Source organism: Prosopis cineraria, unplaced genomic scaffold (assembly GCF_029017545.1).
Source record: "Prosopis cineraria cultivar Desert tree isolate PC_DT_omini unplaced genomic scaffold, ASM2901754v1 PC6, whole genome shotgun sequence".
Classification (NCBI taxonomy): Eukaryota; Viridiplantae; Streptophyta; class Magnoliopsida; order Fabales; family Fabaceae; genus Prosopis; species Prosopis cineraria.
In genome coordinates, this window is record NW_026555337.1 from 35639781 (window position 1) to 35664074 (window position 24294).

Below are 24294 nucleotides of genomic sequence, written 5' to 3' on the forward strand. Positions count from 1 at the left end.
ATATAATTCAATAATGACACTTTACAAAATTACTTTTTTAAAAAAATAAACTTTTAAAAATGTCATTCATTTTATATAAATTTAAATCTATACACTTAATTATTACATTATAATCCTTTTAATTACCTCTCCACTTGAAGGGTAATATTTTTATTTTTGTTAAATTTTCTTATATTTTAGGACAACAAAATACCTCTAAAGTTATCTTATAATTTATGATAGAGGGAGTAAAATTTTGTATGACCAACCACCTGGGTGTTGAAATTTTATGAGTTTAGTCATGTCTTAATTGCTTGTTATTGCACGATTTACCTGTGGGCTTGTATTAAAAAAAACTGACTGCTTCAAATATGGTTTTTTACCTACCGCCCTTTTTTTGTGACTTATGGTTCATAGAATAGAGCAACAAGAAGAGGACAGTAAAGAGGCAATAGAGGAGGAACCTGAGACAGAGGATGAACTAGACGATGAGCTGGACAAAGATGAGGCTGAATTTGAGGAGCCATTTATTCCTTTCAGTGAAGCAGAATCAAGTAGGAAGAGACAAAGGACAAGCCATGACATTGTTGTAGAACTGTTGATAGCTGCAATGAAGGAAGCTTCTTCCACTATGATCCAAGTCTTGTAAAGTTTTAGCAGTTTATATGCAAACGTGTGTCAGGAATCTCAAATGGTTTCAATACCTAAAGAGCTATGCAAGCAACTATTAAAAGTTGAAGGTTTGACAGAGGATGAGATCAATAGAGCTCATGTCAGAATTGCTAAATCTCAAATGCTTATGGCTAGATTTCCACATATTCTAAATGAAAAAAAAGCTGGTGGGGATCGTAGTCTCATCAACTAGCTTCTAGGTTGATGGTTTTACTTAGGAGTATGAAAAATATATATTTTTCTTTTTATGTATAGTTTAATATAATATGATTAGTATCTAATCAATACTAGCTGTGATTTGAAATATGGGCACTATGAATTTGATATTCTGTATATGCTTTACATTAAGTCCTATCAAACTTAATATTTTTTATGTGCTTTATTTTATAAAAGTGGCCTTAAATTATATGATTGTCTGATATTATGAATCGGGTTTGAGTTTTTGGTTTTTATTTTTCTGTATTTCAAATTGAGGTAATTTGTTTATGTTAAATACTTAAATTATAAACATAGGCAAAAGCCTACATATTAGAAAAGGAACTAAAAGATAATTAATTCATGTCCATAGGTCTATATCTAAGATTAAAGCCCATGATGGCTAAACACTCTAGATGTAATAATCCAAAATTTGAATAAGATTAAAATTAATGAGAAAGTATTTTAATTATGTTTAATTTTTTAATTAATTTTGGAATAGTTTAACTAACAGTGAAATGGTGGGGCAATGGAAATGAATGTGAATGTTAGGTCCCAGGTTCGAACCTTCCTGAATGTCAAAAAATATTTTTATTTTCTTTCATTATGAAATTACCATTTTGCCCTCGAAAAAAAAAAAGAGACCACCACACGCGTACCATCTGAATTTATTTCCTCCTACCATTTCTTCATTTTAGCAAGAGACCGAGAATGAGAGCCTCAAACTAAACCCTAAGCCATCTTCTCATTTCTTCATCTTCTTCCTTCTTGTCTCCATCTTGTCACCACTGATGGTATGTGCAGAAGCTCCGACTGCCACTACAAGAGGTAGAATCGCAAGTTCTTCATGCACAATCGATCATCTCCCCTGTCTCGTTGCTGTGGCATTTTCTTGAGTGTGCATGGCTTTGAGTTTCAATTCTCTTCTTTCTCCTCCATGTTCACGTGACCTGCAACTCGTCCTTGCATCATCCATTATTGATTTGAGGTTAGGTGCTTCAAATTTTTCTCTCTTCTCACTCACATCAAATCTGTGTGTGTTTGGGTAGCTAAAGATTTTGATTTCCTTTCCTTGTTCAGCTATCATATGCGAATATGTTGAGAAAAAAAGATGGGGCTTCAATGAGTTGAGGATTGAAGTTTAACAGAGCATTTTTTTTGTAGTAATTTCATTATTATATTTTGGTTGCTTCCTGATGAAGATGGATGGCTTTGGTTTTCTCTAAGTTTAAAATTGATTTTCATTGTAGGAATGAAGTTAGGAAGACAGATTAATTCAAATATTGATATTACGAAATTATTGGGATTAGATTTGAAGAGAAGATTTTAGAATTAAAATTTGAAATTCAATGCTTGCAATGTGTTTGATAAAATGCTTGTTAGGAAGATTTTGCTTGAATATGTATTTTCTGAAGTTCCATGAATTTTTATGAGAAGCATAGAAGGTTTGAGTACTATTTATTTGTGAGTTTAACTGAGTATTGCAAAGAAATTTAATGAATATGGAGCTAGTATATGAGTAATTGAATTTTTAGAATTTTGTGGTTGATAATTTATAAATTGTGATACTGTTTTGTGACTTTCTTTAATTTCTGGATGTAGCTAAGATGTTTGATAAAATGAGTAATGGAAGAATTATAGATTGATAGGGTGATTATGTGCTAGTGGTATGCGGGTGTGTATATATATACTTACTCACACACTCTTGTTTAATGTTCAGTTATGTGTTAGAACTTAGAAGCATCAAAAGACAGGCTAAAGTATGATCAAAGTGTTAAAGGGATTGGAGAAACTAAGACTTGAATTATAATAATTTGAAACTTGGTTGATTATAGAATTATTAATGTTGGATGATAATTTATTTAACTTGAGTAAAGGCCATTGAATTTCTTTTTTCAATATCAAATAGGGGGTTTGAAGGAAGAAAATCTAGATTGAAGTGGTAAAAAGTAAATTTTGAGCCTTGGGCACATTATAGATAAATGGATAGCGTCCCAACTAATTTTTTAATTAAATTTATCTTTTCTAAAATGTTACATTTTTATATAAATCATTTTAATAACAACAATGTGATTATTGTTCATTTTGATACTTAAATTACTTTATTTTGTGAAACTCTTTTTACCAAATTTGATAATTTTAGTTATTCGATAAATGCAAGTGTGGACTTTAATTAAGAGATCTGATTCTGAAAATTATTGGATTGATATGGAAAATGATTCATTTGAGTTTGACATTGAAATTAAAATTTTATTTTAATAGTGAATATTTTCTCACATGTCTAAAATTGCATTTGAAAAGGAACTTATACAAAATACCGATTGCTAATGCTAGTCCCGTTAGCCCTTGGCATGCCTTGGTTAATGATAACTAGTTTGTTTCCATGAACTTTGTTCCTATGTTTGTTATTTTTGGGTCTAACACCCGTGTTTGATTTCATGGCTTTGAGCCATATTTGATTAGGATTACTTTTATGGACTGTGAGTGCACGTTTGTTTTGTAGTTTAGACTATGTTTGGTTACTTATTCTCGTGGATTATGTGTCCACGTTTGTTTTCGTGGCATAAGTCGCGTTGGGTTATTTACTCTCATGGATTGTGTGTTCACATTTGTTAATTATTTTGATATAAATCTTTATAATATAGATTTGATTATTTGGTGATTTTACATCTCATTGATTTTAATTAATAAATTATTTATAATTATTTATTTTGTTTATTTGCTTCCTTTTAATCAAGTTATAATAATATTTGATGTGATATTTCAATGGTTTAAGATTTATTTAAAATTATATAAAATCCTTTATTTTGAAGTTTATTAAATTTTTATGAAGATCATTGCCTCTTTAACTTACATAATAGTTTCAGTTTTTCTTTTCTTTTTTCATGTTTAATTATTTATTGTTGGGATGTTATTCACTAAAAATATTTTTGGTTTCAGATAACACAGCTGACCCTGTACCTCTGTCCGATCCTTGAAGGGATTTTGCTCTTTGATTGAAATTGAGATGCTATTTTGGTTGATTTCTATTTTGATATAAAATCATAAGTTATATAGTGTATTTTATAAATAATGTTTTAGGCATTTCACATAGACTATAGTTTAGAGTCTTGATTCTCATATTGTACTATTTGATTGTTGTTGAGGAGTAGAATTTGCTTTTGTTGAATTGATGTTTGTAAATTTGTGTGCTGTAAGATTTTTGTGAGGTTCTATTTTCAAGAGGAGTTGTTTCAATTTTTTTAAAAAAAGATTGGTTATTCGCAGCTTTTATATATAAAAAAATGTATTGTAAAGTTATTTAATTATATTAATTACATATTCAGATATTAGAAATTAGAGTTTTCTTGAATTAAGGCTTTTGGGATATAGGGTATTATTTTTATATTCCATGCCGGTTATGCCTTATTTTTGGAGCGTGACACTAGAGGTGGTTTCAAATTATGCAAATCTAAAAAAAGTGCATTGCATGTTAACTAGTTTGTTCAAGTATTTGCTTCCTTAAACATATTATTATAAGTAGTATTTTCCTACTATTATGAGATTCCGAAAGCTTGGTGTAACTTATCTTGATTTTTTTGGATGTTCTCAATGGCTTCTAGTGAATCAGAAAACAAATTAACTTTTTTGAAGTCAAGATTTCAACATATTTTTTATAGAATAAATTTTTATTTTTGGTAAACTTATATCAGGTTAGATTGGTTTAGAAAGAAAAAACAAAGAAAGAAACAATGCACTAACTCATTCTACCTTAACAAGACAATGCATTGATGTCATCCCCAATGAACAAAAACAACAAAAGCATTACATCTCATTGTAATGCCTTTAATTAGTATAACTCAGTGTGTCAGTTGTGGAGGAGCCATTAGAGACTACAATAGTCATTGGATTACTAGCTTCACTCATAACATTGGTCAGTGTAGCCCACTTGAAGCTGAAGCTTGGGCATGCTTACAATACCTACAATTGGCATGGGATATAGGTTTTAGGGCTTGTTTGGATTTGGTGCTTTTAGCTTTTAGAAAGTATTTTTTCACTTAAAAAAGGTGAAATATTGTTTGAATACTTAAAGATGTGCCAAATTGACCTTCCAAAAGTACACTAAAAATAAAGGGAAAGTGGATTTGCCAATGGCCTGGCTGGAACTTTTCAAATGCAAATGGGACGCTAACCTTGGGGGTGAAGAGCAAAAGCAAATATTCAAAAGGGTTTCAATTCATTACTATCTCTTCAATAGTACAATTTTCACTTTGACAATGCCAAACATTGTGTGAGAAAAAGTTTTAGGAGAATCACATTCAAGGATTATCCAAAAGAATTATTACATATAATGATTAATTCAGAATTGTTTGTTGTCAAAATGATAATGGAGACTTTGTTATAAAAAATGGTAATGGAGACTTGTTTTTTATATTTTTAAGAATGGTGACTTGTTATTTGTTCTTATTTATGAATAATTTTTTTTTGAAAGATTTTTAGATGTGATTTTTCCAAAAAAAATTTACTACCGCATTTTTTAGAGTACTCCCTCCTCCATTTTTAATAATTTTTAAAAATAATTTCATAATAAATATGTAATTAGATAATAAATTCTTTTTAAGGCTAAATATTTTAAAAATTTTCAAAACCACGCAAAGCAAAGAAAAGCCATCAATATTAATATGTTAATTCTAAAACTGTTATAAAGAACATATAAAAATATAGTCTTTTGATATGATACTTAAATGTATAAAAAATCATACATGTGATATGCTTAAACCAGATTTCATATATAAATAAAGAAACAGAAAAAGCATTGAGAGAATGAAACAAAAATAGAAAGCTTGTTTGTATACATGCAGCTACTTAATTTTATAATCATATACTCCCTCCGTTAAAAAATGTAAGATATTTTTAATTAAATTTCATCCTCTAATAAAGTAGTTACTTACTTTTAAATTAAGTCTATATTTTTATATTTATTTTTATTAAATACACTATAATAAATATAAAGTTATTATCAATAGGGGCATTTTTGAAAAGAATACAATAATTACACCTTAAAAAATTAAAAATATTTTACATTTTTTAATATCTAACTCTTTAAAAAATGCTTTATATTTTTAAATAGAGGGAGTATAATTTCATATAAATATATCTCTAACAATTTAGTAAATAGCTAATAAAATTAATATAAAGAATAATACTTACATGCATACAAGCATGCATATGTAAATAGTTTATATATTACATATTATTTGGTCAATATCCCTCCGTCCATGATTAACATGAGCAAGAAATTACTTCAATTCAATCAAATGCATAGTGTTTTTCTTAATATAAATAAATACATGCAAACGCATATAGTCTGCATATAGATTTTATATATACATATCAAATATATTTTTAAAAACTGGTTTACTTTCAATATACCAAACCATCCATATAGTGATATAAATGACCAATTCTTTTCATGTCATCACTATTTATAAACCTTCAATCATAAAAAGCTGACTCTGGTGTCTAGGATTATAAAGAAATAAATAAAATTCTTAGTATAAATAATGGTTATATATCATTAACCATGAAAATTAAGAAGGCTCATTCAAAGCCATTCATTGGTTATGGAATTTAGAACATAAAAAATAAAGAGTAAAAGATACCAAGAATTGAGAATTATAGAATATTCAAAATATATATACTATGCTTCTTCTTTTAAAAATTATTTTTAATTGACTTGTATTTAAGAAATAAATAAATTATTGTGTAATAATTACAAATATATATTGAGCATATCTTTCTTTTATTCAATACCCTCTATTTTAATACCTTTGCATACATATAAAAATTGAACAAAAAATGAATGTAAATGGAGTATTATTATTTTTTAAATATTTTTATTATTTATCTTTAAAAAGTTCATTTTTTGTTTGGCCAAAAAAGTTTATGTTCATTAATTTCGTACATTTTAACATTATTTATCATTTAAATATGACATGTAAATTAAAGTAAATTAATAATTACCTTGCCTGAAGCTTATTTTCATATAAATATATTACATTATATCGTTAAATATAACATAATCTTGTCCAAATAATTAATTTCAATATAATATATTGCATTATATCGAAGACTGTTTAATAATTAAAATAAAATAATTATATATTATAGTACTCATGCTATTTTCATAATTCATACCATTCAATTCAATCCTAGTAAGTCTGTTTATGAAACCCTCATTTCACGTCCGTTAGCATTAAACCCTAAACCCTAAAGATGCCCCAGCCTCCCTGCTATGTTCTTGCTACCAATCTAGCTCCTACTTATGAAATTCTTTATCTATCTCATTTTGATATTTCGATACAACAGGTAAAATCTTGTCAACTTTTAAACTTTAAAGTTTCTTACTATGATTTATATGTTAGGTTATGGTGATTCTAGAACTCACTAGTTTAAAAAAAAAAACTATGTCTGTATAGTTTAGTGCATTTTCGAGAATGCTACTAGTGTTTGTTTTCTCGTCAGCTTCCATTATTATTAGTATTATTGCTGTTGCTAAGAGATGGTGATGCTAGAATCTGTTACGTAGTTTTGACTTTTAAGCTTTTATTACTAAAGAACTCATGTTGTTTTCCCCAGGCTTGTGCAGCAAGTAATAAAATGCTTGTGTTGTTTGAAATGCCAGGAAGTTTTGCCCTTTTCAAGGTTTTAGATGAAAGAAAGCTTTTAATTTTTTTTATTAAAAAGCTTTCAAAAGTTGAGATAACAATACTGATAGTTATTTGATTCATAAGAGAATGCCATCTAGCATTAGATTACAATTTCATGCGCTTAAAATTTCTCTAAGGAAGTCTAACATATTTCATAGGTGGCTGAGTGGTTTTGGTGTCATTTTTAAGTTTTTCTATTTTTTTAATTTTTAAAATATGGAATTCTACTACTTGTTTCATCTCTGTCTTGTAATTTGGCAAGCTTAGAAGCATACATGCTCTCTCCCTTACTCCCCTTTTAGTTAACCATTTAGAAGGCTTCTAGGGAAGCAAGTGTGTTCAAGGTTTGGGACAGCAGAAGCTTGTATTTGCCTTGGAGTCTAGCATACCATATTTTGTTTTGATTTCTCATTAATCTGATACCATGGTGCATTTATCTAAAGCTTATGACATGACTTATGAGCTATGAGTGGCACAATTCCCCAACCCCCCCTCAAATTTTTTGTTTGCCTATTATTGTAGCTTAATTCAGGTTGTTGTTCTTCATCTTAATTTATTTTTTCATGCAAGACTTGTGGAAGGAGTTTAACAGTTCAGAAACAGCTAGACAAGTTTTCAGTTTGCATGTTCCATCTTATGCTCTATGCTGACTTTGTTACTGTTAAATTTGCTTCAATGTTCCAATAGCATATGCATAAAGCTCACTATGTTTGGCACCATATCAGGTTGTCAAGGTGAAAGCATTTTCTAAGTTTGAGAATATTTTTGAAGCTCTGGAGGCTGCAACTTTGTTAATTGAAGGTAAAGCTAGCAAAGGACTATGAAAGTTCTTGTGTGCACATTGTGAAAATGAAACCTTAGCCATATCTGATTCAAAGCTTGGGAATGTGATAAAGGAAAACCTGGTAGGAAATCAAATTGCTTTTGAAGAGTGGTAAAACTATTTGTAGCTAAATTTGTAATTTGAATTTGGCATAACTTGATCATGCAAAAAATTAAATGTATTCACAGCAATGTTGTTATGGAGTTAATGAGAGGTGTGAGAAATCAGTTAAATGAACTCATAACTGGTCTCTCAATGCAAGATATGGCTCTAATGAGCTAGGGGTTATCTTATAATCTATCAAGATATAAGTTAAAGTTCAATGCAGAAAAGGTGTGGTTTCTTTAAACTTTTGACAATTGCCATTAGGAGTGGATGTTTATTTGGTAGCATGTTGTATTTGCCATTTTTTTCCCGCTGAAGTTGCTGTTGACACCCATTTTGCTATATAATCATTTTGTAAGCATGCTGCTTGCCCTATGTTCAGTGGGTTGTGGCGTTATCAACTGTTGGATCTTAAATTATAAATGTTAAAAAAATGCTTAAAATTTTTCACCACATGAATTCCCTTTTCGTTTTTTTTTTGAACAAGGAGTTGAAACATATTACAAGAAGTCAATAAACATAAATCAAGTAGTCAAATGATGGTAGTTCGCCCTAGATTTATCCCTACTCAAAAACTATAAACAAAGCCTAGGTGGCTGGCCCAAAAAAAAAAGAACAACATGCTGACAATAAAGATATGACATTTGAATTATTGATAGAAGAATAACGCACTTCTAGAACATTCAATAAACATAGTTTCTTTTTAATATCCCTTGGGAAACATAGTTGGAGGTTGCTGTTGTCTGAATGTCACCTATTTTGTTACAGGCAGATACCATGATTGTCCAGGCCATTGGTCTGCTTGATGACTTGGATAAAGAGCTAAATAGATATGCCTTGAGAGTTTGAGAATGGTACGATTGGCATTTCCCTGAGCTTACTAAAATAATACAAGATAACATCCAGTATGTAAAGGCTGTTAAATTGATGGGAGATCGGGCCAATGCTGTAAAACTTGATTTCTCTGAGGTATGGTTTGTGAGCTATACTGAAAGTACCTTTTGTAATTTTGCTTTTTGGTTTTAACATCTTAAGGTTAGTTCCACTATTATGTATGTTTGAACTCAAGGATGCACAGTTATTCCTAGGATTTCATTACATGGAAACCCTTTATTGTAAATTTAATTAACATCAATACCCTCTTTATATATAGTAATACAAAATAGGAAGCTAGGCTTTGCTGTTTTCATGGATTTGTAAGTTTTTTGACTTTATGTGCCATAGATCTTGTCAGAGGATGTTGAGATAGAACTAAAGTAGGAAGCTGTTATATCCATAGGAACTAAAGTTAGTAAGCTTGATTTGATGAATATCAAAGAATTGTGTGATCAGGTGTTATCTCTTTCTGAGTACAGAGCCCAGCTATATGATTACCTAAAAAGCAGGATGGACACCATCGCACCCAATTTGACTATTCTTGTTAGGGAGCTAGTTGGTGCTTGTCTCATTGCCCATTAGGGCAGATTATAAATCTTGCAAAACAGCTTGGGAGTACAGTGTAGATTATCAATGCTGAAAAGGCTCTCTTTAGGGCCTTGAAGACTGAGCACTCTATTCCTAAATATGGTCTTATTTACCATCCATCACTAATTAGTCAGGCAGGTCCTAAGTTCGAGGGTAAAATTTCTCGGTCACTTGCTGTGAAGGCTGCATTGGCCATTTGGTGTGATGCTTTGGAAGATGTGAGGATAACTCCATGGGCTTGGAGAACAGAGGCAAGGTACTTTCTCAACGTTGCATCAGTAGTTTCCCTTTGTTCATATTTACTCAAGACTTTTTGATACCTATCCAATAAGATACTTGTGGGGTAGGATACTTTAGCATATGCATTACATATTCTAACATTTGTATTATGACTATTTTATAATAAATTTATTCTACAACTTAAAAACTTGAAAAAAGCTTACTATTTTGGTTGATTGTTTCAAATATCCTTATATTACTTTAGAAATTCTTGATTAAAAATCAAAATACCTGTTCCTATATCATAAAATGATGAAATATATATTATAAATATTGCTATACTTGAATCTTAAAATTTTTGAAATTTACCGTATCCATCGAATTATGCTGTGTGGTATCTAATACAGGTATCCATATCGATGCTTCTTAGTTTGACATGCCTATTTTAAAAGTTTGAAGCACAGTTGAGGAATCTTAAAGGCAAGGAATTAGGTTGATTTGCTGGCTCAGCTAAAGGAAAGCCCAAGATAAAAGCATATGACAAGGATAGGAAGAAGGGAGCTAGAGCACTACTGACACTGGCTAAGGTCTGATTCTGAATCACCCTTGTTTGTTTGTTTGATGCCTCTGTAATGTTTTGCTCTTTTCTCATAAATGCTGACTCTACTGTGTTTTGCAGACATATAATCTTGCCATCAACTCTTTTCTTGGTTGAGCATATTTGAACACTGAATAGGAACCAATGAAAAATGAGGATGGAACCCAAGAGACTTCTGTTAGTGAGAAGAAAGAGAAGAAAGAGAAGAGAAAGGGAAGGAGAAGAAGAATGGAGAGGATGAAGATGCTGTTCAGGAGTATGAAAATGGAGCTAACATAAAGGAGAAGAAGAAAAGTAAGGAGTCTAGTGAGAATGGTGAGTTGAATGGAGACGATGCTGATGCGGGAGAAAAGAAGAAAAAGAGGAAAACGCAAGCGAAACAAGAAGAATAAGATGAAATGCCTAAAAAAAAAGAGAGACTAAAAGAAGAAAATAGAGAATCAATAGCTATAGGGATTGAATTTTTAGTTATCAGCTAACCCATCTATCGGTAACAATATCACTTTTGGATATCTCAAGTAACTCAGTGCTTCCTTATATATAAATTGCTTCATTATACATTAATACATTTGTGTCCAATTATTTTTACTAATGAAGTATGTTGTATTTGAGGAAATTTTGATGCTGTGATGTTTATTTATGCATTGTAAATGCTACTAGTTCTAAACTTTTAGATATATATATATATATATATATTCATAATTTTCTTTCATAGTCATGGCATATAATTTTTCCTAATATGATGAGCACACAACTTTCCATTCGTAATGATGTTGTAGATTACTGGGGTAATTTCTATCTCTTTAAAACGCTAGTCAGTGCTCAATTTCTAATCCATGCCATGCATGCTTCGAAATATTCATTGATAAAGTAGGCTTTGCCCATGGAAGATAGTATGATACGATAATATATGCATGTTAGATTTTTTTGGGAGAGTTCATATACAAGTTTACAATGTATTAGTATAGTATGATATATAAAACGTTTATATGTCATGCATTAATACAAGTTTACATATAATATGTAGTGTATGAGAAGGCCTACTTTTCTGGCATTGATTTTTGGGTTGGCCTACATACTTGAGAATGACTAAGGAAATTATCAATCGAAATTTGTTGATTAGTAGTAGTGTGTTAAAAAAAAGATTGAATTGGCTATCTCAGCTTGTGATTCCATGAACAATTGAATTGGTCATCAATCTAATCTGGAACAATTGCAAAATTCAAAAAGTAATTGAATTGGTAAATACCGATTATTAGATCAATATAGTCTTCATTAATTCCAATGGTATGAAAAAATTTGTAATTGAAGGAGGGAGAAGAAATATTTATTCATTTATGATCTCTTTTATTTCAAAAGAAAATTTTTATATTTAATTATTATGCATTTGATCATAATTTAATATTAGTTATAGTTAAGATATTGAACATTAAATTGATTATTGAATTGGTTAAGACATAAGTTTAAGGATTAATGATTAAAATGATAGTCGAATGATGTGGTCAGATCAATCATAAACAAAATATTTTAATATTTTATTAAATTGATTAAGATAGTGACTTAACAATTTACTAGTTCAATTGGGTGGATTGACTTGAATTTTTATACTATGAATGTATCATGTTAGTTCAACTGTGAGTTTGATTTTTTTTTTTATTTCTCACCAGTTCAGCCATGAGTTTTATTTTTTTTATTTTCTTTTTGTTTCCCTTAGTGTATAGAATTTATCCCATCTTATATATAAATCATTTTTTAGAAAAATTGATGGTTTTTTTATAAGTCATTTTGTATGAAAGACATATCATTTATAACATTATTCTAATCTTATCTTTTTGTTATTTTCTATTAGAAAAGTAAAACGTTACATACCATATAAGAAAGATAGTTTATTTTTAAACATGATATATTTAATAAGGGTAAAATGAGAAATTATTGTCTTTTTGATAATATTAATAATTTAACTCTTTTCTTAATTTTGGAGATAGTTAAAAATGACTTATTTATAAAACAAGGAGTGGTGACTTAATATAATTCTTGTCGTTAACTTCATTTAATTGGTTAAGGGTTATTATTGTTGATATTTGTTATAACTGAAAGATTAAAGTTAAAAACATAAAGGTGAATATTAACTAACCAATCAAAATGTAGCGTCTGAAATAAGAAATTACAAAACGTATTTGCCTTATTAAAAAATATAAAATATTTTTTAAAAAAATTTAAATATTAAAAAATATAAGATATTTTTAACAGTTCAAGATATAATTAATGTACTTTGTTTAAAAGTTTTCATAATAAATAAATTATTTATATTTTTTTAAGTAAAACATCTTAATTAAATAAGAGTAAGTATAAAAAATATGGTGTTATTCAAAAATAAGTAATTATTTTATTAGAAATTATATTTGATTAAAAATATTTCACATTTTTTAACGAAGTGAATATATAATTAACAATGTGGATAATTAATTATAAAAATAATGCAGGTAAGTAGTTATAAAAATATAAAAAAAATTCTAAGGAGATCTATCTATAGACAAATGTTAGTTTGCAAAATGAAAAGTTTATTTTTAATCACTGTTTTAAAATATCATAACGGTTGTATCAGGGGAAAAAATCGTAACGGTTATCTTAACTTATCAATGAATGTGCAGCTAATGTCCAACGATGCTAACGTCATTTATCAAATTCAGAAAGGGAAAAATTTTTAGAAAGAAACAGCCCAAACGGTCAAAGTGTCCATACTCCGACTACTTGCAAGGTAAGTAAAAGCAATTAAAGCAACCTACATTATTGTCCTTCGCTCCAAGCATTGGCCGACAAGAAAATCTACCAAACCAATTAAATTGAAGCTTCCAACTTTATTATCCCTTCACACGGCTTTGAGATTATTCCCATCGAGGAAAGAAAATAAGCTCTATCATTATTCCACACTACACTTCTTCTGCGCTCTCGTTCCCAAAAAAACTTTCTTGATTTCTTCTGCTGATCTCCCCTGTTAAGCATACCAGCAACCATGGCTGAGCTTGTGGGTGGAGCATTTCTCTCTGCTGCTCTTCAAGTTGTTTTTGATAGGCTGGGTCCTACTTCTACCATATACAAGTACTTCCGATCTAGAAAGCTCGAGGGTCAATTGCTCAAAAAGCTCCACATCACCCTCATCTCTGTGAATCAAGTGCTTGATGATGCAGAAGCAAGGCAGTACACAAACTCCATTGTCAAGGAATGGCTTCAGGAGCTCAAACATGCTGTTTACGTGGCTGATGACCTCTTAGATGAGATTGCTACTGAGGCGACCAGGTTGAAGATCGAAGCTGAGAATCAATATGCTTCCAGTAAGGTGCGAGGCTATTTAACTGCTTCTGATAATCCATTTGACAAACACATGGAAGCTAGAATCCAGGAAGTGCTTGACGATCTGGATTTCCTTGTGAAACAAAAGGATACTTTGGGATTGAAGGAAATCTCTGGCGGTGGTAGCAAAGTTGGAGTTGGTGCGAAAGGATCCTCTAGATTGCCAACTACATCTCTGGTGGCTGATGAGTCACGCATATATGGCAGAGATGGTGATAAAGAAGAAATAATTCGTCTTTTACTTGATGAAGATCTGAGCAGGGACCCACTATCAGTGATTTCTGTAGTGGGTATGGGTGGGTCGGGGAAAACTACTCTTGCTCAATTGGTGTACAATGATGGGAGGATGAAGGATCAATTTCAACTCGACTCTTGGGTGTGTATTTCAGATGAATTTGATGTTATTAGAATTACGAAAACAATACTTTCTGCACTTCACTGTTCAATAACAGGATATGAAGATCTAAATCAGCTTCAATTGAAACTGAAAGAGAAATTGATGGGGAAGAAATTTTTGCTGGTTCTTGATGATGTCTGGAATGAGAAACCATCTGATTGGGAATTGTTACGAGTTCCTTTCTGTTTTGGGGCTTCTGGAAGTAAGATCCTTGTTACAACACGCAGTGAACAGGTAGCATCAGTCATGGCCTCTATTAGAGTGCATCACATAACTTTGTTAAATGAAGAAGATGGCTGGAAGTTATTTGCAGAATATGCGTTCAAAAACAAGGATGCTAGCTCGTGTTCAAATCTACAGTCAATTGGCAAAAAAATTGTTGAGAAGTGCAAAGGGTTGCCTCTAGCCATAAAATCATTGGGTGGCCTCTTGCATACAAAGTTTTCAGAGAAATATTGGAATGAAATTCTTGAGAGTGAGATATGGCAGTTAGCAGATGGTGATGAGGATATAATGCCAGCTCTAAGACTAAGCTATCATTATCTTCCTTCTAATTTGAAGAGGTGCTTTGCATTTTGTTCTATATTTCCTAAAGACGTTGAAATTGACAAGGAGTCTCTAATCCAAATGTGGATGGCAGAGGATTTGATATATTGCAACCAAGGAAATAAAAGTGTGGAGGAATTGGGGAATGGAATTTTGGATGAACTAGAATCAAGGTCATTTGTTGAGAAATCAACATTTTCCGATGACAAATTAATTATGCATGACCTTGTAAATGATTTAGCGAAATCAGTCTCTGGAGGATTTTGTTTGAGGATGGGGATTGATCAGGTGCAAAATGAAATTATTGAAAGGATACGCTACTGTTCATTCTCAAGTTTCGTCGACATGGATGATGAAATACCATTGAAACCTATTTATGAGAGCAAGCAGTTACGTTGTTTTGCTCGACTACAAGAAGGGTCCTGTGATATTGGTGGTAAGGTTGAGGCTGAAATGTTTTCAAGATTTAAGCACTTGCGAATTTTGGGCTTGAAATATGTTGCAACTATCACTAAATTAAGTGATGGTATAAGCAATTTAAAGCACCTTCGTTATCTAGACCTCTCTGATAGTGGGATTAAAAAGTTACCAGGTTCAATCTGCACCATGTGTAATTTGCAAACTTTGAAATTGAACGGTTGCGATCAGATTGTTAAGATACCTCGGGATTTTTACAAATTGATCAATTTGCATTATCTAGACCTTTCTAGGACTGGGATCAGCAAGTTACCTAATTCAATTTGTAAGGTGCGCAGTTTGCAAACGTTGAAATTGGGAGGGTGTGGGTCTTTGGCTAAATTGCCACCAGATTTGCCCAATCTCATCAATCTTCGACATCTTGATTTGGTTAGGACTTGTATAAGGGAGATGCCAATGAACATGGGAAGGATGAAATATCTTCAGGTATTGACAAGGTTCTGTGTGGGAAAGCAAAGGGGATCTAATATTAAGGAGTTAGGAAAACTCAATTATCTTCAAGGCAGGCTTGAGATTTTTCAGTTGGATAACATCAATGATCCAATGGACGCGGGGGAGGCCAATATGAAAGAGAAGAATTACTTGAATGAATTGACTTTGGGATGAAGTGGAAACAATGAGGATTCACAAAATGAAAGGTCCGTTTTGGAGGCTCTTCAACCTCATATCAGCTTGAAAGATCTTTATATTAGTGGCTATGGTGGCACAAGGTTTCCGGACTGGATGGATGCTCATCATCTACCTAATTTAGTATCTCTTAGGTTGAGCTGTTGTAAATATTGCTTTTGTTTACCACCACTTGGGCAGCTGCCCTGTCTAAAGAGTCTTTCGATTTATGGATTAGAAGGAATACAGGAGATTGGGTCAGACTTTTATGGGGAGAATTTGTCAATTGCTCCGTTTCCATCCCTTGAATCTTTGACAATTGAAGATATGGGGGAATTGGAAGAATGGAAGCATTTTGAAGGTGAATGTTTTCCTCGCCTTAAATACATGCGTATACAGCGCTGTCCGAAATTAAGGAAATCCCTTCCTCTATGCCTTCCATGTTTGGAATGGCTAGATATTGGAGGATGTGATGGCTTGGAACTTGAATCATTCCCTATGAAAGATTCCTCTTATCCGAAACTTGAACGGATCACCCTTGCTGGCATGACCCAACTGAAGTCACTTCATGAAGACATGCATGCACAGGTCCCCTGTCTTCGTTCTTTAGAGCTGGTTGGATGTCCACAGCTGCAATTGGTTCCTCAAAGAGGTTTTCCTTCAAGCCTTTTCAATATTAGAATAACAAGTTGTCCGAAACTCATAGCTTGTCGTATGAGCTGGGGCTTGCAAGGGCTTCATTCTCTAAAACAGTTACAAGTGGGTGATCATGATTTTGAAAATGCCGAGTCTTTCTTAGAAGAGTTACATTTGCCACCCAAGCTTGCTTTTCTTTATCTTGAACGATGTTCAAATTTGACAAAAATAAACAACAATGGCCTTCTCTCCCTCACATCTCTTCAACACTTATGGATTGAGGGTTGCCCAAATCTCGAGTGCTTGCCAGAGGAAGGTTTACCCAACTCCCTTTCTTCAATATGGATTAGTGGAAATAGTCCATTACTAAAGCAGCGGTACCAAAAAGTGGATGGACCAGGCTGGCATAAAATTTCTCACATTCCACGCGTGCGTATAGAGTAGATGGAACTGCATTCCCTTACAGGTATTTTATTTTATTTTAACCTTCCATTAATAAGTTGATTTCATTGTTTTGACATTTTCACTCTCTTTTTTAAACCAAAATAAAGGCACCATATTTTGTAGTCTGCTCAAAATCCGCAAAATTATCATTGTAATTATTTTTTTTTAGATGGGAATTTGAAACTCAATAAGCACCCAGTCTCCTAGTTTTAATCCTTGGATTAACAATTGTAGAGTTTTTTTTTTTTTTGGGGGGGGCTTTAAATTAGTTGTTTGGTTTCGTCTATTTACTTTTTTTTTCTTTATTAAGTTGAAACCTATTTTTTGAAAAATATATTAAAAGAGTTCTTTAAAAAAATATAATTATTATCATTGAAAATATATTCTTTATAAAATTAATATTAGAATCAAAAATAATTTTTAAAAAATTGCATCTAATCAATAACTATCAATTATTTTTACATGACATTAAGTTAAAAATAAATTTTAAATTTTGAAAGGGATTAAAAAAAATTGTAATGACAAGAAATGTCTAAAAAGATTATAAAAATATTATAGTTCAGGATAATTCTCAACAAAAATTAATATAATTTAAAAACGAACAAAAAATGGCATTTGTTTGGATTGGAGTACGCCTAAGTGGCTCAGGCAGGGAAGGATTGATCAAGGTTTCGGATAATGTGCATAAAATAAGAAGCCTTGTACTATCGAATCCCTTCCCAAGAAAATATTGTTTCTTCTTTGGCCTCGTATTAAAAAAAAAATTTGTTTATTTCTCAGACAGTTTTATTTCAAAATAATATTTTAATTTTAAATTTTAATATTTTACCTTTCTTTCATCTCTTGTTGGCAGTTCCTTCATTCATTCGCCCGGGAGTCATGATGCATATATAGAGTTTCGTTGCTCATATTCTTTCTTAATTAAAGGTTAGTAATTTAATATTATTGCGTTTCTTGTATTTAATTATTTTTTTTCTCTTTCTCTATCTTTAATAAAATTAAAAATGATGTGCAATTGTTAAAAGTATTTATGAGCAGCAAAATTATTGTAGGAAACCGTGAACGTGTATGAATCATTAATAAATGATGACATCTAATCGCTGCAACTTGTTCAACCAAACTTTGAAATTAGATGATCTTATCATTATTATTTTTTTTTGGTAAAAGAAATTAGATGATTTTAAATTGCATGTGTTCAGATTGTATTTTAACAATAATAATCATTTCAAAATAATAATAATAATAATAATAATATTTGAAAACTTTTTTATTTATATCAAATAATTTCATGCAAACAATTATTAATTTTAGGGAAAAAAATTCTTTACTTTAAAATTTCTCTAGCTGACTTTAAGATAGTGGAAGGATTGATTGAGTTATCTATTATGATTTTTTTAAGAAAAACTGATTAATTATATATTAAAAATTAAAAATACCTTATATTTTTGGATAAATTGGTCCACTAGCTGAAAATAATCTTATATCTAGGAAACATGGACCAAATTTTTTAAAAATTGAAAGTAACGTCAGTTTACATTAATATACAAGGAGTTTATCATTAAAAATTTGAAAATTTACGAGGGACTTATCATTGACTTACAATTGTATATTATTAACAAATATAATAAATTAGCCATAATGCAAACTATAATAAATGTTGAGCTATTTGCTTGGTGTGGTCATATAACATGGACTATATCTACAAAGGTCCCTATATCTTCTAACATCTAACCTAAGAATAAATGCCATATATTTTTAACCAAGGAAGTAAATGATTGAAAGGGAGGGGCACTTCAAGAAAATCAACATACAATTTTTACAAATATCCAACTTAATTAATTTCCTCAATTTATTTGAATTAGTTATCTAGTTCTTTCATGGACGATGGGAAGGAGTATCTGATTTTAGGGTGAGGATTCTCTCCACTTTTCTTCCCATCATCTGCTTGATTTCTAACCATTAGATCAAGGTTATGATAGTCTATATTTGATTTCCTATGTAATATTCTATTTTATTTTTATTGTATTTTTTAATTGTTCATAGTAAATTTTAGTTTGGATTTTAATATTTTATATTTTTTATACTTTTAACATTCCAATAATAATTTTATAGGAGATTAAATATAAACCATCCAAATTTTAATCTAATGGTTAAAAAGGAAAAAGAAGGGGAGAGGATGAAAAAGGAAGAGGAGAGAATTCTTGCCCCTTGATTTAAGTTCAGTGTACATGTTTAATTATGATGCTATCTCCATTTACTTACAAGCTCATTGTTGTTACTTGTGTAGGAATGCTTAGCGAGATACCAAGTCTTTGGACTATCCTGAGTTTCCCAGAATCATATGCCATCCCATGTATTGCCAATCCTTGTTGTGATCATCATCTTCCTCGGCATCTCGTGGTGCTTTTCCTATAAGCAACATGGTTGGATTCTGCTTGTGATTCCAGTAATGATACTACTCTTACATTATTAGTAGTTTCCAAGGATGTGTTTTAGCCTTTTAGGATCCACTTTTGCAGGCTCTTTTTTGAAATGAAAATCCTAATAATATGATCATGATGCCAAGTTTCATGAATCTGTAACCCTTTTACTTGTCTTAACAACAAGCTCAAGAATTTTATCAGGTAGCGCCTTAACTTTTTCATCATGCATTCATTCATTGAGTGTTCATAATTCTACAACCACAATAAATGTCGTTAATTATGCCCTCACAGCTACATAGAAATTCATGCACATCATCTGATTGTGTGGCAAAATTTACATGATTTTTGTTTTATCTAACAACTAATGCACATAAGCAATATTTTGAATTTCAAAACAAACATGTTTGCCTGTGTTGTTATGATTCTATCTCATTCTTCTATTTTTCTCCATGTGCAGAAATGCTTAGCCAAATACCATGGATTTGGACTATCCTGAGTTTCAATGCATGTAGAGCAAATTTGTGAAGATCCCAATCCTCACATGAAATCTTGTCCACAAACCACATACTCGAAGCTTCCTCTATCCAACCTTATCTTCCCATGTGCTGGTAGTCCTAGTCGCGGTCTCCATCTTCCTTGGCATTATTCTATGAGGAAGTTTTCAAAAATGCAGATGAACAATGGGGCTGTATTCTATTCACTACCCTAGTTGTGATGTTGCTCTTAATTTTCTTCTGAGAGGAAGAAAGGAGGACCCATCATTTTCCATTTATTGTACTCTTGCTTATCATGGTTCTGTAAGAATCACCTTCCTTGAAACCGAAGTTCTGGTCTGTTTGGTTTCTTTCTCTAGAGGTTTGAATTCCTGGATAAAGTTACTTATTATTTTGGTGAATTTGATAGTAAAATGTCAAAAACCTATGCCAATTGTTAGATAATAGGAAACTTTGAATCTAACCACATGAAAATGACAAAATATATGATAGGAGACAGAGCTGTATGAATTTGGTTTACGATATGGAATCCTGTTTATTTGGAAAGAAGCTTGCTTAATGAGGATTAGAACTTCTCTGATAATACCCTGCTAAAAACAATTGTGAAGATATTGAAATTCAGTTTTAGGCATGCTTGAGAATTGAATCATAATTGATCACCTTAGAAAAGCTTTCTATATGTGTTTATGCTTCTTTATAGACTCTTCTTTTATCTCATGGTTACTTTCTTCAAATTATTTATAATTGACAATAAGCACCTGAAGCTTACTTTGTCCTGCATCTACTTCTCCTTTTGTATCTTGTATTCACTTTTGAAGTTTTTATTTGTAGTTGGATTTGAATCTGAAATAAATTTGCCAATCTTGTCTGTGAAAGTTGCAACAAGTGAACAACTGGCGAAAGCTAATGGCACATAGAGTATTGAAATTTATGGATTAGCTGCAAACTATCAATGGTACCTATTGTCCTTTATTTCCCTCTGTTGCTTTGTTTCTTTAAGATTGATAACCATTAACCAATGTATACCAATGAAGTTATTTGAATTAGTATTTTATGAAACTAATTGATTCCGTTATTCAATTTGACTCTCTCTTGTTAAGACTCGAGAGTTTTATGACCGTTCACTATTCCTCAAGAAATCTAGTGAAGCCAAGAAATATATTCCATGTGTAGTAATGCTGAGCCGAAGACCATGTCTTTGGACTATCCTGAGTTTCAATGTATATATGTAAAGCAAATCTATGATGATCCCATCCTCACAAGAAATCTTGTTCCACAGAACCACATGGTTGAAGCTTCCACTATGCTAGTGGTGGTCTTCATCCTCGGCAGTTGATGGTATTCTATGAGAAAGTATCAAAAAGTGTAGATGAACAATGGTGCTCTTAATTTTTTATGGATAGTTCAGTTTGGTTCTTGTTTGGCTCATCAACACGTAAGGAAGTAAGGAGGACCCATCTTTTTCCATTAGAGGGGTGTGGATGTTCTTATTCTGCTTTGGCTCATTTTTGTTTTGTAAGAGTCATCCTTTCTTGAAAATAAAGCTCTTCTATGTTTTGGTTTCTTTTTCTAGAGGTTTGAATTCCTTGATGAAGTTACTTGGTTTTCTAAGAATTTGACTGTGAACTTTTCTGTGACTTTCAGCACTTTCTTCTGTTGGAAAAAGGATAGGAGTGTGTTTCTGGGCACATTAATTGTAATTTTTGTTGATTTTCTTGTATTCCCTTGCATTGGCTGTTGAAAATGTGTGAATTGATAAATTAATTGGCTTGAAGTTTTTCTGGTTGCAGGTACAACTAGACTATGGTTGGTCTTATTGAAGTGACTAACACACAGCATTGATTCTATGTGAGATCAGTTTATGTGTTATGGATCAAAGGAATGATCAATTGCCTGAAAAATTTCTCCTCTTTTAGCCTTGGGTATGTTTTTTCTGTGGAAGTTGGAAAATCTTTTGTTCTATTTATTGCTGACCTTAAACACCTAAGATTACTTTGTCCTGCATCTACTTCTCCTTTTTGTATCATCTATTTCACTTTTTAATTCTTTATCTGTAGTTGGATTTGAATCTGGAACAAAACTACGAGCCAAGCTTGTCAATCAACGTAGCAACAAATGAAACAGCTGCCAAAAACTAATGGCATGAGGGAAAATTCAAATGGTTGAATTAGTCTCCCATGATCAAAGGTACCCCACAGTCCTTTTCTCTCATTATGTGACTTTGTTTCTTTTACACAGATAAATGTTCGAGAACATTGCCAAGAGAAAAAGATAACTGCTTAACTGACATATGTCTGTGAAGTTATTCTCTATAGGATTGCACTAAAGTGTTGAATGAAACTTAAACTGATTACTTTTTTCTATATGAATATTTCTTTTGTTAAGAGTTTTATTTTTGTTTATAATTCCTAGAGAAATGTAGTCATGCCAAAATTCAATGCTGGACTCCTGAGATTCATTCATTTCATGATGTCTGCATTATTTGCTGTCAAAGTCTCAGTTCAATGGGGATAATTAGTGGCTATCATTTCAATGCCTAACATACTAATTAAGTTTCCAATTCTAATGATGTGACCACCATCATGGATGGGTTTTCCTTGATGTATTCAGTTTTATTTTTGTGAATAATTTCATGTAAATGAATAACAATTTAATATAGAAGATTAGTCATTTCAAATTTTCTTCTCATAAATGACTCTCCAGATGATGACTAAATCATCAAAAATCCACTACATATGTCTCTAAGGATGGACAAAATATTTTTCAAGTTTGGAGATGAAAATCTTAATAATGTGATTATCCTGCAAAGTTTCATGAATCTATAACCCTTATACTTGTCTTTATCCTTAAATATCTCAAGAATTGTATCAGGTAACTGCCTAGCTTTTACATCATTCCTTCATTGTGTGTTCATAACACCTTATGCACCTCAGCAATATTTTGAATTTAAAAAAAAATCATGTTTGCCTGTGTAGTTACGATTCTTTCCCATGCTTTTATTTTTCATCTACATGCAGAAATGCTAAGGCAAAGACCATGTCTTTGGACCATCATGAGCTTCAATATATGTGAAGCAAATTTGTGATGATCCCATCCTCACAACAAGTCTTGTCCACAGAACCACATGCTTGAACCATCTCCAACCTCAACTTCCCATGTGCTGCTATTCCTAGTTCTAGTCTTCATGTTCCACAGTATTTGATCGTATTCTTGTGAAAGTTGTAAAAAGTGCAGATGAACGATAGGGTTGGACAGGGTCGGAATATGGTTCTGGACATATTAATTGCAATCTTTGCTGGTTGCAGGTACTTTGAGATTGCAATCTGGCTTTTTATATAGCACTACCCTTTATTAATTTTATGACTGTTCATTATTCCTGAAGAAATCTACTGAAGGCACGATTGATTGCTGTTCTTTGGGATTCATTCATTTTCATTATCTCTGAATTTGTTGTTATAATCTCAGTAAGTTGTGGAAACAGGATACTTTGGTGCCTAGCATGCTGTATTTTCAATTCTAATGATGTTCAGTTCCATTCATGGCTTGATTCTTGAGGGTGGAAGGCTTTTATCTTGATTTCTTTGGGAGCATAAAGGAGCTTGTTGATCTGTCAGAATAAGTGAAGAAGTGTGGTGCCGATGTTTGAACCGTTTCTTGTATATTTTTTCTGAATTTGCAGGTAAGCTAGAGATGCTGTCAAAGCTATTAAAACAACAACAAAAAAATGATGGGAAAGCTTTGTGGCAAATCCCAATAGCTAACTTCATTTAGTCAAGGGTGAGCATGCAATTCTTCATGTAATTCTTGACAGAGTCTATTCCACAAACAAAAAGCCCCATTATGCAATTTGATGAAACTGAATTTACAATCCTTACCTTTCAGTTCTATAGTGTTATGCTGAATCACCTGTTCCTTATCTGATGAGCAATGCAAAAGAATCATATTCATAGTCAAGGAAGAATCATGTTTCATGCTGCGAGTGTCAACAAATTTAGTAGTTGGTCCTTTGTTGTTGGGCCTGTAAATTGTTTTGTTTCTGTTCAATGTACACTAGTTGGGCCAGAGAGACCTATTCAAAGGATATTTCAGATAATGAGCTGATATGTTACTGTGTATATTGGTCATTTTGAGATTACAACTCTCCATGTGGTAATCGAGTTCATGTGTTCCTTCAAA

At 31.6% G+C, this 24294-nt stretch overlaps 2 protein-coding genes and 1 pseudogene across 14 annotated transcripts; all 3 read left to right on the plus strand.

Annotated features, from left to right (window-relative positions):
* The first annotated feature begins 7485 nt into the window (after positions 1-7485).
* On the plus strand, positions 7486-11223 carry LOC129314105 (probable nucleolar protein 5-1; annotated as a pseudogene).
* Positions 11224-13650: 2427 nt separating this feature from the next.
* Positions 13651-24294, plus strand: LOC129313137 (putative disease resistance RPP13-like protein 1). 13 transcript variants are annotated; one of them, XM_054956070.1, is made up of 11 exons: positions 13651-17223; positions 18055-18128; positions 19489-19647; positions 20082-20479; positions 20950-21073; positions 21763-21814; positions 21909-22040; positions 22176-22305; positions 23136-23423; positions 23798-23895; positions 24001-24294. In XM_054956070.1, exon 1 carries the CDS (start codon positions 13758-13760, stop codon positions 16119-16121), a length of 2364 nt encoding a protein of 787 aa, XP_054812045.1. In that variant the 5' UTR covers positions 13651-13757; the 3' UTR covers positions 16122-17223; positions 18055-18128; positions 19489-19647; positions 20082-20479; positions 20950-21073; positions 21763-21814; positions 21909-22040; positions 22176-22305; positions 23136-23423; positions 23798-23895; positions 24001-24294. The 13 variants fall into 13 exon arrangements, with proteins under 13 accessions (XP_054812045.1, XP_054812050.1, XP_054812044.1 ...); XM_054956075.1 differs by having other exon boundaries at positions 21909-21966; XM_054956069.1 differs by lacking the exon at positions 21763-21814 and having other exon boundaries at positions 21894-22040.
* On the plus strand, positions 16239-17201 carry LOC129314106 (putative disease resistance protein At3g14460). The gene has a single exon (XM_054957477.1). It carries the CDS (start codon positions 16239-16241, stop codon positions 17199-17201), a length of 963 nt encoding a protein of 320 aa, XP_054813452.1.

What these genes read in the sequence shown, in the direction of transcription:
- LOC129313137 (XM_054956070.1), top strand. Translation starts at nt 13,758, where the DNA reads ATGGCTGAGCTTGTGGGTGGAGCATTTCTCTCTGCTGCTCTTCAAGTT.
- LOC129314106 (XM_054957477.1), top strand. Translation starts at nt 16,239, where the DNA reads ATGGATGCTCATCATCTACCTAATTTAGTATCTCTTAGGTTGAGCTGT.